Below are 15,146 nucleotides of genomic sequence, written 5' to 3'. Positions count from 1 at the left end.
AGCGGCGGCGCTCGGTGCGGGAGGGCGGCACGTCCGCTCCTCCGCCCGCGGCCCGCCGGACCATGGAGCCGGGACGGGCCGGCTGCCTCCTGCTCCTCCTGCTGCTGCCGGCGCTGGCAGCGGCCGCGCCGGGCGAGTTCGACCCGTACCGCGTGCTAGGGGTCGGCCGGAGCTCCAGCCAGGCCGACATCAAGAAGGCCTACAAGCGGCTCGCCCGGGAATGGTACGTGCTGCCCTTGCACCCCCTCCGCCGGCCCCGGAGCGGATCCCGGCCCCGGCTCGGTGACAGCGGCAGGCCCCGCGGCCCGCGGTGCCGTGAGCCGCCTCGGCTGGCGGCGCGCCCCGGCGTCCTCGCAGGCCGGCCGTCAGCCTGACGCGCACGTAGATGCTGCATGCCGGCGATACTGCTGTAAAACCCTCTGGAGTCCGGCTGCGGGGGCAGAAGTTCGCTCAGAGTCTGCTTACGAGGGGAAAAAGTTGTCCCAGAATCAGGCTACAGGGAGAGAAGTTCTCCCAGAGTCTGGCTAGGGTGGGAAAATTCTCAGAGTTTGGCTACGAGTGGGGGAAAGTTCTCCTGGAACTGGCTACAGAGGGAAAAGTTCTCCTGGAGTGTGGCTGTGGGGTGAAAATTGTCGCAGAGTCTGGCTACAGGAAAAAAGTTCTTCCAGAGTCTGGTTACAAAGGGAAAAAGTTCTCCCAGAATCAGGTGATGGGGGGGAAAAGTTCTCTTGGAGTCTCGCTGTGGGGAGAAAAAATTCTCCCTGGGAACTTCTAATGCACAAGGGTTGAAGTCTCAGCTTGATACCTGGATGTCCAAGGGCCGTTCAGTCACTGTGCTGTGGAAGGGAAATGGGTTGGATGCACAACTGTCACGCCCCTCATGCAGGTGGTGTGTGGTAAGGGGCAGACTTACAGCATAGAAATAAAATTAATAAAGTAGGCTTACCTGCAGCTTTTGGAGCCTATGTTGTTCCGTGTGAGACATCCCTGAGGCCATGGCAGGAGGTGATTCAAGGAAGAACCTGGTGGTTATGTAGAGCAGCAGCCAAGAGAGGCATTGCTAGGAAGGAGACACACTCCATGTCCTGGGCTCAGGCTGCTGGGGATGGAGCAGACAGAGGGACAGGTCCACAGGCACACAGCCCACATCCCAGTGCTGCATTTTGGGATGGGGTTTGGGCAGGAACAGCATGCGCTGGGTATAAATCTGACCTCAGCCTCGGGGATGTCAGTGCACACCCTCACTGCCCATGTCCTCCTCAACAGCTCCCCCACTGACCCCTTTTCCTCTGGTTCTGCCCCACAGGCACCCTGACAAAAACAAGGACCCGGGAGCAGAGGACAAATTCATCCAGATTAGCAAGGCCTATGAGGTAACACGTGCTTCCTGTGAACTCCTGGTATCGTTAACATTAAGTGACCTTAGTTTTCCATACATTGCTTTGTGTTTTTCCAGTGTATGTCTGTGTGGGAAAGGTGCTTGACTCTGTGGAGGTGGAACATTACCCACTCAAATATTTGCTCAGCTTTGTTGACAGAGCCACTGGGGTCACCAGCATGGTTTATGCTGTAAATACTTTGCTACAGGTCTGCCTCGCTCTGCCTAAAAAGCCTCAAAGAAGGAAGGAGTGGGTATTCCCCAAGCCCTGCCCAGCTGACCAGCATGTTGACTGTGTCACATATACATAAAAGCATTTTGGGGTCATGTAAGCAACATTCATCATCACAGGGATTTAGTCACCTCAAATTAGTCTTAGCAGTAGTTATTTGCACGTTCTGGAAATTGGTTGCTCCAGTTTGTGGCAGCCAAGCCCATGGAAATCAAAATAAATCTTTATTTCCCTGGTAAAAAAATGCAGTTTCTCTGCAGGGCATCTGGCTGCTCAGTGAAACTTTTGGCACTTTCTGAACCTTCCAGATTCAAAGAGACACCAGCAAAAGCCACTCCAGAAAAGTGTTTGTGCTCAGAACACAGAATGTTCAGACCTGAGGAGGTGTTGGTTACAGAAGTGGGTATAGCAGTCTGGATTTAGGGGCTCGTTTTCTTTGGTCTTTGAGGGCTTTTTACCCTTATTTACCACAGTGAGCCGAGAAGGATGTGATGCTTCCTTTTTCAAAATATTTATCTGTCTGATGTGCAGCAAAGACTGCACATTGCTTATGTTATTTACTGAGGGATTACAGTCAGGGCAGTTCCCCCTCATGGTTTCAGGCAATCATTTTTCCATCATTTCCTTTCCAGATTCTCTCCAACGAGGAAAAGAGGGCAAACTTTGATCGCTACGGAGATGCTGGGGAAAGCCAGGGCTTCTCTCAGCAGCAGCACCGCCAGTTCCACCGCTTCCACGATGGCTTCTATTTTGATGAGTCCTTCTTCCATTTCCCTTTCAATTCCGAGAGGCGCGACACCTCCGACGAGAAGTATTTGCTCCACTTTTCCCACTACATCAATGAAATCGTGCCAGATAGCTTCAAGAAACCTTACCTCATTAAAATCACCTCAGACTGGTGCTTCAGCTGCATCCACATCGAGCCCGTGTGGAAGGAAGTTGCTCAGGAATTGGAGGCTCTGGGTAAGGATGAGGTTGTTGGCGTTGGGTGTGTGTCCCTCGCCTCGTAAGGCTGCAGTGGTTTGCCTTCAGGTTTGTGTGACCCAGTTTAGACGCGGTGGATTTCCTCAGGGTTTTATCCTAATGCTCTCCCAAACATTCCTAACTCCAAAGCAGGGTGCTGGGCAAAGGAGCAGGTCATCAGTTTTGCACTGGGCATTTGGGTTGTGGGGGATCTTAGAGGTGAACCCGGTGCTCTCCTTTTCCAGGAGCAGGAATCGGCGTCGTTCACGCGGGGTACGAACGGCGCCTCGCCCACCATCTGGGTGCCCACAGCACTCCAACCCTGCTGGGGCTCATTAATGGGAAAATAACCTTCTTCCACAACGCTGTCGTTCGGGAAAACCTGCGGCAGTTCGTGGAGAACCTTCTGCCAGGGAATCTTGTTGAAAAGGTAGGTTCTAGCAGGGGTGTGAGATGCTGCTGTTCCTCTCTGCCTGGAGATCCCTCTCTCCTTGGCTGTTTTGGTGGTTAATCTGTTTAATTCAGGCTCCAAGCTGATCTGTGACACAAAGCTCCAAGCCCTGGAGCTGTCAGAAGCATTCCCACCCCACAGCTCTGTAACACTAGTCCTTGAAAAGAGGATCCTGTTACTGCATGGTCACACCAGTGATTCTAGTGGCAGCTGACCCCAGCTGTGACACCCCACAGCTGCCAGGGCTCTACCCAAGCTACCCCTAGAACAGGAACCTGCTGGATTTCACTTCTCTCCTGCTTTCTTGGCATTTCATCCAGCAAATTAGGGACCACTTGCTACCTCATAGGTCATGTCTGCTAAAACTCACTGACACAGAGTCCCATTTGTTTTGTCCAGTTTTCCTTCAGACCTTTGACATGAACTAGCAGCATGAGCCCTTTCAAAGTCATAAGTAAAATCTCCTAACTGATAAAATATTCCTGTGTTTCAGCCTTCTGGTGATTTTTGACAGAGTCCTAAGACTCCCACCACCCCTGTGATGTGGCTGGGTCAGCCCCCACAGCACTCTCACCTGCCTGGCCTCTGCTCATGGCCTTGTTCACCTCACCTCATTTTCCCTTGGGTCACCTTCCCCAATGGACTTTTCACTTGTCTTCTGGTTATTGGAGTTATTTGATTTCTTGCCCCAAAAATAGGGATAATTTCCCCTTCCACAGTAACTGCAGCCATTTATGTCCTTTCTGAGAGGTAGCACACCTGAAACAGAGCAGGTTTACTGGAGTTCTCAGGCTTCTTTTAACCTTTGGGTTCCCATTTTTATGTACATATAAATAATATGGTCCCAACAAACAGGAGAATAACAGCGATGTTGGCATTGACTTGGAATGGCATCAACAGAGGCTGCAATAACTAAGACGGCTGAGGGAGGTCAAGACTGGTGGTTTTAATTCACTCATTAATCAGGAATATATGTTGGAAAGACCAACCCACTGTTGGTCTGCTTCCTGCAACACCTGGACAGCATTTTCAGACTCAGCCCTTGTTCAGACACCTCATTGCTGGTGTCTGACAGCTCAGAGGTTAAACTGATGTTCTGCTTCTGTCTAAAGATTACAGATAAAAACTACATCCGCTTTCTGTCCCACTGGAGGAAAGACAACAAGCCCCACGTGCTGCTCTTCGATCACATGCCAGTTGTGCCGTTGTTATACAAGGTAATGTCATTTCTCTCACTGCATTGTTGACTTGCTTACAAATCCAGATGTTCCAAATTACAGCACGCCACTGCCATGAGCAGAGGTGGACTGATGCCTCCAGACACCACTGATTGGTCTGAGGAGAGCAAGCTGATTTGTGCAGGTTGTAAATGATGTAGCCAGGTGACCAGCTTTGTAAGGAGTCTTTTTCTTCATCCTGACACAGTTACCCTTCACGGGTGTGAAGGTGCAGGTGTGTTTCAGAGGTAGCAGCAACACAGGTGCACAACCTTTGTTGGGAATGAGAGATGTTTGTGGCATATCTAATTTGGGTTGCTGAAAATCCCATTTCCTAAGAAGCCCCTGCCACCCTACAACATGTCAGGCTGTAAATAAAGCCGTGGATCTGTGAAGACTCCTGGCGCAATGACTAAGAGGATGCAAAATTTGGTTCAGTGAGGGAGAGCAAGAGCTTGTACCTCTCGCAGCACATCTGATGGGATTCAACCAGCAGGATGTGTCCTTGGAGCAAAGTCACCACGGGCACTTGGGGAGCAAATGCTTACACTGTAACATAACTGTGCTGGGGATTTCCTCCTGCCCAGCTGACGGCCTTTGCCTACCGAGATTACCTCTCCTTTGGCTACGTGTACGTCGGACTGCGAGGCACCGAGGAGTTGTCCAGCCAGTACAACATCAACGTCTACACTCCCACCATGATGATCTTCAAGGAGCACATCGACCGGCCCGCTGACGTTGTGCAGGTATCACTCAGAGCCCTCTCCAAGAGCTTAGGGAAAGGGGCACAGAGCTTTTCTGACCGAGCTGGTGATGAGGGTGTGGTCAGTGGTGCAGTTTGGAGGAAGAGTGTTTGTTCTCAGCTTAAACTCAGACTTTGGAGGAGGAGAGAGAGTGTTAGGACAAGAGAAGCTTGGGGCACTCCAGCCTGTTGGGGAGTGGGGACACTTGTAACTTTCCAGTCTTGCGGCCTCAAAACATCTTGGGTGATTGCAGGGATGACCACAAGGGCTGGCAGCCTTCTCCAGGAACATCCAACAGCTTTCCTCTCCTCTTCCTGCTCATTTCCGACTTCTGCTTTCTTGGTCCTTGCCAGGCACGAGAAATGAAGAAGCAGCTCATTGATGACTTCCTTTCCCAGAATAAGTTCCTCATGGTGGCCAGGCTCACCAGCCAGAGGCTGTTCCAGGAGCTGTGTCCTGTGAAAAAGTCTCACCGTCAGCGGAAGTAAGTGAGGGGTTCCCATTTTGTTTCCCAAGGCTCTGGTGCTGCTCCTAGAGTCACTTTTGGTTTGTCACTTTGTTCTTCCAAGAGGAAAGGGGTTGGTCATTCCCTCTCACCTCCAGACTGGCTCTTAATCTGCATCTCATTGTGTCACCCAGGCACTGCGTGGTCTTGCTTACCGAGGAAGGAGAGAAGTTTGCTGAGGCTTATGAGGCATTTTTGACTTTTGCTGTGGCCAACACAAAAGACACACTGAGGTTTGTGCACATCTACAGTGATCGGCAGCCGGAATTCGCAGACGCCTTGCTGATGGATGAGGAGAAGTATCGTGGAAGATCAGCTGTGAGCGTTTTATTATTTTTAATCCCTTCTTCTCTTAGCCTGTCATTTAATTGATGCTGTACCTTGATGTGACACCTGATTCTGGGCAGTGGTTTGAAATGAATCATCTGTCTAGAAGAAAACAAAAGCCCCTTCTTCTCTGATGTGTGCCATGCTCTTGGCTCATCCAGGTGGTCATTCTGGAGAGACGCAATAATGCAGGGAAGATCGCCTATAAAGTCTTAGAGGAGGCCTGGCAAGGCAGCAAAGAGGACAACTTCATCCTCCTGGATCTCCTGGACCAGCTGAGGACAGACCCTGGCCTTCTGTCATCAGAGACCGTTGTGGCAGACCTGAATGATGAGCTCGCTCCTGTAAGTGCACAGCCTTTCCAGATGCCTGACATTCACGTTACCTTTGTGGACAGTCCCATTATGGTTGTTCAGAGGCATTGTTTTTATTTTAAAATAACAAGGCAAAACTCTTGAAAGATTTCTTGCTTACAGAAGGAATCTCATGGCATGCTGTGAACCCGTTGGGGCTCTTTATAGTTTTGTCATTTCATTTTTTGCTTTTCATTCTTTTCAAACAGATGTTCCTTATCCGATGGTTCTACTCCACAGTGGACTACATCTCAGACTGGTGGGACAGTTTGTTTCACAGTAACTGGTATGGATTGGGCATCCATTGTTGGTATTCATAGCTTCCTTGTCACCTTATTTTAAAACAGATCAAATTTTAGCATCCTTTTGGGTGGGAGCAGGACAGCAGTCAAAAATATGATGGCCTTTAAGACCCAAGAAACAAGCTGAGTTTCTGGGGAAGGCACACTGCCTGTGTTATCTGACATAGGCAGGAACTGAAATCAAGGCAGAAAATGTGAACTCACAGATCTTACTGCTGTTTGCACATCTTCCCTCAGGCGAGAAATGATGCCACTCCTGTCCTTGCTCTTCTCTGCGCTCTTCATTCTCTTTGGCACTGTTATTGTTCAGGCTTTCAGGTGAGTGTGCACCAAAACGCCCTCAGGGATAGCTCTTCAGTCCAACCCCAAAGCCTTACACACGCACAAAATGCCTTTCCTCTGCAGTGATTCGAGTGACACAAGGGACACTCCACCCTCAGGGAAAGAAGAAACGGCTGCAAAGACGGAGAAGAACGACGTGAGCTTCAGCAAAGAGAGTAACAGGTTCCCTCTCTAACTTTTCCAGAATGTTTTCTGCAGAAGCATTGCTCAGGGAGCACCTGTGCAAGGAGGGTTAGTAAAGAGCTAAGAAGTGCTGAAGTTGCACACAGTGCAGTTGTGCAGGGCAGTGCAGGCACAGCAAGGAAGGAGGACCAGTGTGCAGCCAGGATCCAGCCAGCAAGGACAAGGGGACACTAATCTGCTTATTAAACAATTCCCACCAAGTTTGCCCAAGAGAGCATCCTCAGGGGAAAGGGAAAGGTCTGACCCACTCATTGAGAGAGGTGCAAACCAAGCCATTGCACCAGTTACATTGGCTTTTGCTACAGGGCACAAGGATGGCTCAGCATAACGGGCTGGCAAATGCGCTCACAGTTTCTCCATCCTCAGTTGCTCCCAGTCCTTTGCCCCCCTTTCACTCGGTGTTTTTGTTGCAGCAGGATTCCCAAAAAGAGCTTTGTGGAGGTGACTGAGCTAACAGACATCAACTACACCAGTAACTTGGTGCGCCTGAGGCCAGGGCACATGAACGTTGTCTTGATCCTGTCCAACTCCACCAAAACCCCCCTGCTCCAGAAGTTTGCCCTGGAAGTCTACATGTTCACAGGGTAGGCTGGGCCCTCTCCCAGGTTTCTGTTGCTGTATTAATCACTTGTGTGATGCTGCTCTGGTGACACGTCAGGAGTGTGGGTGGCTCCATTGCCAGGAGTGAATGCTTCTGTTGATCAAAGCGGCCTCTGCCCTCATCAGTGGCAATGAACCGCCAAAAACCAAGAGGCTGTTCCCAGCCAGTCTTGGTGGTGGTGGCCAGAGGGGTTGGGTGCTGGTGCCACTTTGACTGGAGCCATGATTTGACAAATAGAAAGCATGACAGTGCTCATACACTGAGCTGAAAAAGGAGCTGCAGCAACACAGCACTGCGCTGTCCTTGTTGACAATTCGTTACCTGTCCAGTAGGAATCCAGCCAGACCCAGGACACATGCTAATCCCAGTATCTTCTCTGCTCTTCCCCCAGAAGCAGCTCTCTTCACTTCTCCTTCCTCAGCCTGGACAAGCACCGAGAGTGGCTGGAGTATCTGCTGGAGTTTGCACAGGATGCAGCCCCCATCCCAAACCAGTACGACAAGCATTTCCTCGAGCGTGACTACACGGGCTATGTCCTGGCTCTGAACGGCCACAAGAAATACTTCTGCCTCTTTAAGCCTCACAGATCAGGGGACGAGGGGGGAACCCTGGGATCGTGCGAGGATTACGATGCTTTACAACATGCGGAAGCCAGAGGGAAATCCTCCTGCAGCCCGGGATCTAGATCCATTAAAAACAAATTACACAAATTGTCCTTTTGGATGGAACGCCTTCTAGAGGGTTCCTTACAGAGGTTCTATATCCCCTCGTGGCCTGCACTAGACTGAGGAATTTTACAGAGATTCTAAGGGGACAAACTTTTTATGAAGATGACAAGGGACAGCTCTTTGCAGGAATACTCAAACAAGCTTGATGAATGGACTTTAGGTTTTAGATGAACTTTCCTGGGGCCGGCAATTAGAACACACCTCCCGTGTCTGGAGCCCGGGAGCGCAGCCAAGCGCGCCCGTGTGCCCTCCACCGCCCCGCCGTGCGTTTGGACGCTGTACAACCCCAGAGCCAAGAAGTCCATTGTGCGCCTCTCGTCCTGCCACGTCTGCTTCCCGAGTCGCCCCCATCCCACCTCTTGTTTTACCTCAGTTGAAGAAATCTGTGACCTCCCTGGGTCTGGACCAGCTGTGGCCGGTGGTGCAGGCCAGGTCATGGTACTCCCTCCCCGTCCCCGTGTGCTTAGCCCATGGTGCATGGTGTAACTCTGGCAAGACCCTGCAGACCCTCCAGGCCCTGCCCTTCCGAAAGGCCTCCTCCCACCAGGCAGTGGTACTCTCTCGGCTTTCCCCATGGTAAGTGATGCAGAATCCGGTTAGGAGCATCTCCCTTGTAGCAAACCTTAGCTGGGACCCCCCCATGGTGCAGGCTCGTGGGCGATCTGCATGTTTCATGCTCCTCGTGTCATGGTTCCACCTGCAGCTTCACTGGCTGAACCATAACAGGGAGGGAAAGGGCACGGCCGTAAAATACTGTCAAAGTGTTGAGTCATTTAAATGTCATGTTGATTTTCCAGATGCCTTTTCTGCTTCTGTCGATTTTAGACGATGTATCCTAGAGCCATAATTTTACCTGCGTCCTCAGATTGTAGGCGTGAGCTGCTATGAGCCAGTAGATGTGTAAAAAAGTCTACGTAGCTGCCAGGGAGTCACCTGGGCTCCTTGCAAACACCTTTCCAGCTGTAGTACAAACCAACCTTCCTTTGTATCAAGAAACCTCAACCTTCAATGATTGTATTCTTGAAATGTTGCCCCAGAAGTGCTGTATCATCAGACTGTTGCGTGCGTGTGAAGCTCCTTTGGTTTAGTTGGAGGTTGAGATGTTGGGTTTCAGCCTCTCACCCATTTCCTTCTTACCCCAAACCTCCATTTCTGCCCACTCAGGCTGCTCTCGTGGCTTTGTGTTTGTTTGCTTGGGTATTTCTTTCATCTTTTGGAAGCATTGGGGGTATGTGAGGTTAGAGCAGCTGCACAGCCCTGGGTTTGGACATTGCTTTGCTGTAGCAGTGCCCCAACAGCTGCTTCCAGCACCACAGGGAAAGGGTGCCCCTGGGTAAGGCAGAATGATGATAAACAGCAGCCTGGTGGCTGCTTAACACTCCTTGAGTGACATAGTGAGGCAGCAGGGCTTCTCTTTGTGGCAAGGACTGAAATCCTGTGAGGTTTGTTCTCCCTTCTCACTGCACCAGGGCTGACATTGGCACCCAGGCCTCCTCCTTCCATGGATCTGGAACCCTGGGGCACCATCAGGCTCCAGCATTGCCAAAGCACAGGGATGGGGGCCAGTGGCCTTTGTCACAGGGCTTGGAGCACAGAGCACTCAGTGAACACATGGTGTTAATTCCAGACTCAGCCCTTGCCACTTTAGTTACCATCTTAGCAGAGCAGCCAGTAGGAATAACTGCCAACCCCTGAGCTAGCTGCTGATCCCGCAGAGAAGTTGGGAATGCTCCAGTCATTGCACTCCCTGTGTGCCCTAATTGCTCCCAAAGCCTTGCCTCATTGCATTTCCCCATCCTGGGAGCAGACTGGCATGCTCCAGCCCCCACAGGTACCTCAGATCCCCTGTACAACATGCTTCAAATAAAGGCTGCAATACTACAAACTATCCCTATGTGAGGTTAATTAATGTGAGTTAATTCCAGCCCAGTGCACTCTGGGCCATGGAATGAGGCACTAAAGTAGAGGGAAGGAAGGAAGGAAGGTGAAGTCTTCTCCCTGCCCTGGAGCTCCTGTGAAGGCACACAGGCAGCGCTGATAGAGAGCAGAGAGGGAGTGAAACGCCAGCCTGATGCTTCTAGACTTCATTTCCACCTGGCTGGAGCAATCACTGCAGCACTCCTGCACTTTTCCCACAGCTTGCCATGCAGGATGTGGTTGGAATAGTTTTTACCCCAGCAGAAGGCTCCACATAACATCTTAAACATTTGCAGTAGCAGAAGAATGCTCTCTGTCTCTCTGCTGTTTCTTCAGCTGATTAGAAACAAGGAGAAAACCCTCAACTCATGAAAAAGTGCCTAGTTATGCTACAGTGAGGGAATTCAGCCCAACCCTGAGGAAGGGGGGAGAAGGCTTTATGGCCTTCACATCCATTGTGTGTTGCATGCTGCCAGAATCATTGGGTTTATTTTCTTTTTAACACAGGTAACCTCCCCTTTCAGCCAGGGAGTGTTTGCATCAGTCCACTGGTGCTGGCTGGGGCTGGACAGGAGCACAGCTCCTGGATTTCTATGGAAATTTTGCCTGAGTTGAAGCAAAAGCCAAGCTGCTCTGCCCCCTGGTTAGGGCCAGCATGGCACTCCAGGTGTTTGCTGTCTTGAGACCACAGTCAGAGCTGCTTATCCCGGGATCTGCCCTCTCCCAGCAGCCATGAACCATCACCCCAACATTTTCTGAACACTTGTGATTCTGTTCCACACGCGGTGATTTGTAATCCAAAGATTGAGGAGATTGGGTCCTAGTGCACTTTCCTAGTGAGATTTGAGCGATGGCACAGTGCTCAGAGCTGAGGCAAAGGGATACAGGCCCCAGAGTGGAGATTGTTCCCAAACTCCTCCCTGTCCCTGTCTCTGCCCTTCACCCACAGCAACCAGGAGCCAGGACACGAGCGCAGCCTGACAAGTAGGACTGAGAACTAGGTACCTATTTTGCACTTTTGATACTGGGAGGGGGGAAATTAACTTATTTGGCAAACTTGTCTTTTTTATTTTTGGGGGGTTTTGTTTTGTTTTTGTATTTGTGATCAGGCACTGATGTCATTTTGTTTTAAGACAATTACAGTTTCGCAACCAAAATAAACTATTTTAATGTGTGATGAGGTGGCTCTGTGTCTCCATGTCCAAACTAACCTCACCTCCATGTTCTCTCAGAAATTTCAGGAGTGTTAAACTGCTCCTGCCATAGGCAACTCCTGGTTATTCCACCAGCAGGCAATCTAGACAAATATCTCCCTACTCTCAGCAGGAGGCTCAGGCTCCCTCCATGTCCTCCCCTCTTCCAAATTCATTGTCCTGCTGCAGCATCCTAATGGGGACAAATCTTTCACCAGTGACAGTTTTTCCAGGAGCCCTGTGAGCTGGGTGAATCATTCCAGAGGCAAAATGGCATTAGCCTCATCTGTGCCTTTCCCAGGCCAGCTCCAAAGCTCAAGACCCCAGTTAAATGGGGTGTCTAGCCTGTTCCCTACAGTTTCCCAGCTAAAAAATACATTTTCTAGTAGTAAATGGCATTTATTTCATGCTGCAAAACCCATGCTGGCTGCAGCTTTCTGAAGGGAAGGGGACATGGAAAGCCTGGCTCAGAACACAGAGAAGCGTTGCCCCAGGGCAGGTGGGAAGTGCCCTCACAGTGTCTTCACTCCTGGGAGGACACACAGCATCTCAAACAGTAGGTTTGCCCCCAGGAGGGCTGTATTGCCTAAAAAAACAAGCAAAAAAAAGGAAATCTGTGTATATCCAACAGCTTTCACCCACAGGCACCTGTGCCAGGCACTTGTCTTGCCCTCAGGCATCGTCACTCACCAGAGACATCATACATTGGTGCAACTTCCACAAGGTCACACCCCACTATGTTCAGGCCTTTGCAGCCACGAATAATCTCCAAAGCCTAGGGAAAAAACATGGATTTGGGTTCAAGAAACACATCTGACCAAACAGACCGGTCCAGGCTCCGCTTTCCCCATATTCCAGTAAGGAAACCCAGCCTCTACAGACGAAATCACATCAGTTCCACATTTTCCTTCCTCACCACCATGAGGAAACATTTCCTGGCCTCCCTAACTTGTACTTTGCAGTGCTGGTGAAACGACCTCCTTTAAGGGAGCAAAAGAGCCCTTTCCCCCTGGGCAGGGCAGCGTGTCCCTCACCTGTGCAGGTGTGAGCCCGGCTATCTCGGGGGTGCCGGTGCCCGGGGCGTAGGCGGGGTCCAGCCCGTCGATATCGAAGCTGATGTACATCGGCCTCTCCCCCATCTGCGCCCTCACCTCCCTCATCAGCGGCTCCAGGGACTTCATCCAGCACTGCTCAGCTGGGACCACGCGGAAACCCTGCGGGAGCACAGGGAAAGGGGGGAAGATGAGGAGCATCCCCTGCCCTGCTGGGGAATATCTACCGGGAACAATCCTCATTCCAGGGCCAAGCTGCAGAAATGCACCTGGAAACACCTTCCACTCCCCACACACAAACTCCCCACTCAGCTGACATTCAGCGAGCCGGGAGTGCTTGTCCTGCAGACAAGCCGCTGGCATGGAACAAGAGGCAAAAAATGCATTTATTTCCCGTCTGAAGCCAAGTAAACGTTACTGACGTGGTACTTATGGCAGGGGGAGCACAGAGCTCTGTGTGCGGATCAGTTTACCTGCTCCCGGCAGTACTTGTGGGGATCTGGGTCATAGGAGGAGCCTCGGATGCCGATCTGCACCACGCGGCCGCAGTCCAGCAGCCCTTCCTCCGCGCAGCGCCGGAACGAGCTCCCGTGGTAGATCCGCTGCCCCAGGGCCGTGTCCCCGGTGTCCGTGTGAGCATCCACGTGCACCAGCCCCACGGGACCGTGCCTGCTCGAGACACGGTGGCCACGCTAGTCCTGTCCCGTGCAAGGTGGCCCTGCCAACAGCAGGGACAGCAAACCTGGAGCCTTGCTGAGGCTCCTTCCCAGGTCCTTCCTCTCCATCTCCAGATTAGAAACTTACTTTGCAGCCAGGGCCTGCAGGATTGGGTATGTTATGGTGTGATCTCCACCTGCAAGAAGACACAGGGAAGAGGGGGTATACTCTACAGAAGCTGCTCAGTGCTCATTAGTTTTGCTCCCAAGTAATTTTTTCCCTCTTTGCATTTATTCTGCGCAGGGCTTCATTGCCAAAGGAAAACTAACACTCCCATGTGCAGGTTGCTTCCTCTCCTGGGTCTTCTCTTCTCCTGGTCTTCCTTTTAGGGAGGACCAGATATGCAGGGCACAGCCTTGGAGCAGGATCCTTGATTTGGCTTATAAATAGATATTTGATCAGCTTCTAGGACTCTGTAACTGGTGACTTGCCCCTCGTTACTCCACACACTCACTGCCTTCAGCAGCACTAATGCCAAGCACTAACAGCTGCGAACTTGAACACGCACCCAAATCAGGCCTCGTGCAAAGCCTGGTGCTCACTCAGCTGGAAGGACACAAGGGACAACACCTGCTCTTGCTTTGGGTCCTGCTCAACAGCACACCAAAAACATGTCACTGGTATTATTTGCAGATGGACCCATCCTCCTCATTTTTGACCCAAAGGAAGAGGCATCACAGAACATTCTGTTCAGTGGAGAGCCTGTGAATTTACCCATGATACAGCACAGCAGCCCAGGCAGGGAACAGATTCATCGGTCGCCTTCTGCCAAGGCTGGATTGAATGACAGAAGAAGCAGAGGGAGTTTGGCAGAGCCAGGACGCAGTGGCAGGAAGGGAGACCGGGGCTCCTACCCAAGGTGAGGGGCACACAGCCCGAGGCCACGATCTCCTGGTAGGAGTCCCGGATGAGGCGGCAGCTGTCGGGCAGGTTGTAGAGGTTCACGTTCACGTCCCCGATGTCGGCCACCCGCAGGGAGTCAAAGGGCGCGGCCCCGGTGCTGCCGTTGAACCTCCTCAGCATGGCCGACTCGGCGCGGATCTGACGCGGGCCGAACCTGGGCCGTGACATGGCTGGGAAATGCCACCAGGCATTGTCCCCAGCACCCCTCTCACCACAGGAGAGCCGTGCCCGATGGCCAGAGGGAAGCATGAGCTTCCCTGGCTGGCCCTTACCTGGCTCCCGGCCGGTTGGACGTGCCTGTGTCCAGCGGGACACCCACAAACGCCACGTCCAGTCCCTCCGCAGACGCCTGCACGGGAAGCCTCATCATGGAGCAGATTCCCACAGGCCGGGCCACGAGCAGGGCACTGGGGGGCACGTTGAACTGTGAGCTCCAGCAGCTGGGGGCTCTGCTCCCTGGGAGCAGGGGCTGGAGGAGCCCTGCAGACATACTGGAGGCAGCCAGAAGGGCTGGAGGCCGCAGGCTGTGGTGTGATGCTGTCACCATGGTGGTCACAGCTGGCTTGGGAGCACAGAGCCCAGCTGCCTTGGGCAGCAGCTGGCTGCAGGCAGCCCAGAGCAGAGGCCTCATCCTGACCCACACACTCCCACCCTCTCTCTCACTGGGAACGCAGCAAGGCGTGCTGTGGAGCCCGTTCCCAGCTTGGGTAGAATGCCAGCTGTCTCTGCCAAGCCTCCCTCCAGGGATCAAAGTGCACTGGACACTGCACTGCCCAGGGAAGGGCAGAAATCCAGCCCAGCCTCCACAATCACCCTCCCAACCAACCCCTTTCCCAATGGCATAGTCCTGGCAAACACTGGGAACAAACACAGGGGCAAGAACCTGTGCAGGGATTAGTGGGACAGGGTGGGAGGGTGGGAGGGACATGCTGGGAGATGTCCCAGTTTGCTCCCCTTGGGCATTTGCAGACAGCACAGTAGCATTTGTTGCATTAACAGCCTGTACTTTTAACCTGCACGCCACAAAAGCACCCAGAAT

At 52.1% G+C, this 15,146-nt stretch overlaps 2 protein-coding genes across 2 annotated transcripts; one reads left to right on the top strand and one right to left on the bottom strand.

Annotated features, from left to right (window-relative positions):
- The first annotated feature begins 33 nt into the window (after positions 1-33).
- Positions 34-11,419, top strand: DNAJC16 (DnaJ heat shock protein family (Hsp40) member C16). The gene is made up of 14 exons (XM_063176961.1): positions 34-223; positions 1,307-1,373; positions 2,243-2,573; positions 2,819-3,003; positions 4,137-4,241; positions 4,829-4,987; positions 5,338-5,468; positions 5,624-5,807; positions 5,978-6,160; positions 6,379-6,455; positions 6,709-6,789; positions 6,877-6,975; positions 7,410-7,580; positions 7,989-11,419. Exons 1-14 carry the CDS (start codon positions 63-65, stop codon positions 8,383-8,385), a joined length of 2,331 nt encoding a protein of 776 aa, XP_063033031.1. The 5' UTR covers positions 34-62; the 3' UTR covers positions 8,386-11,419.
- A 394-nt stretch (positions 11,420-11,813) lies between these two features.
- On the bottom strand, positions 11,814-14,981 carry AGMAT (agmatinase). Its single transcript, XM_063176963.1, has 7 exons — positions 14,380-14,981; positions 14,059-14,261; positions 13,292-13,340; positions 12,961-13,156; positions 12,470-12,649; positions 12,126-12,210; positions 11,814-12,021 (listed from the first exon to the last, which is right to left on the bottom strand). The coding sequence occupies exons 1-7, from the start codon at positions 14,736-14,738 to the stop codon at positions 11,948-11,950; spliced, it is 1,146 nt and encodes a 381-aa protein (XP_063033033.1). The 5' UTR covers positions 14,739-14,981; the 3' UTR covers positions 11,814-11,947.
- Positions 14,982-15,146: the final 165 nt, after the last annotated feature.

The sequence above is a fragment of the Melospiza melodia genome, chromosome 26 (assembly GCF_035770615.1).
Source record: "Melospiza melodia melodia isolate bMelMel2 chromosome 26, bMelMel2.pri, whole genome shotgun sequence".
Taxonomy (NCBI): Eukaryota; Metazoa; Chordata; class Aves; order Passeriformes; family Passerellidae; genus Melospiza; species Melospiza melodia.
The sequence above is the reverse complement of the archived record's forward strand: the minus strand, read 5'-3'. Positions and strand labels throughout refer to the sequence as shown.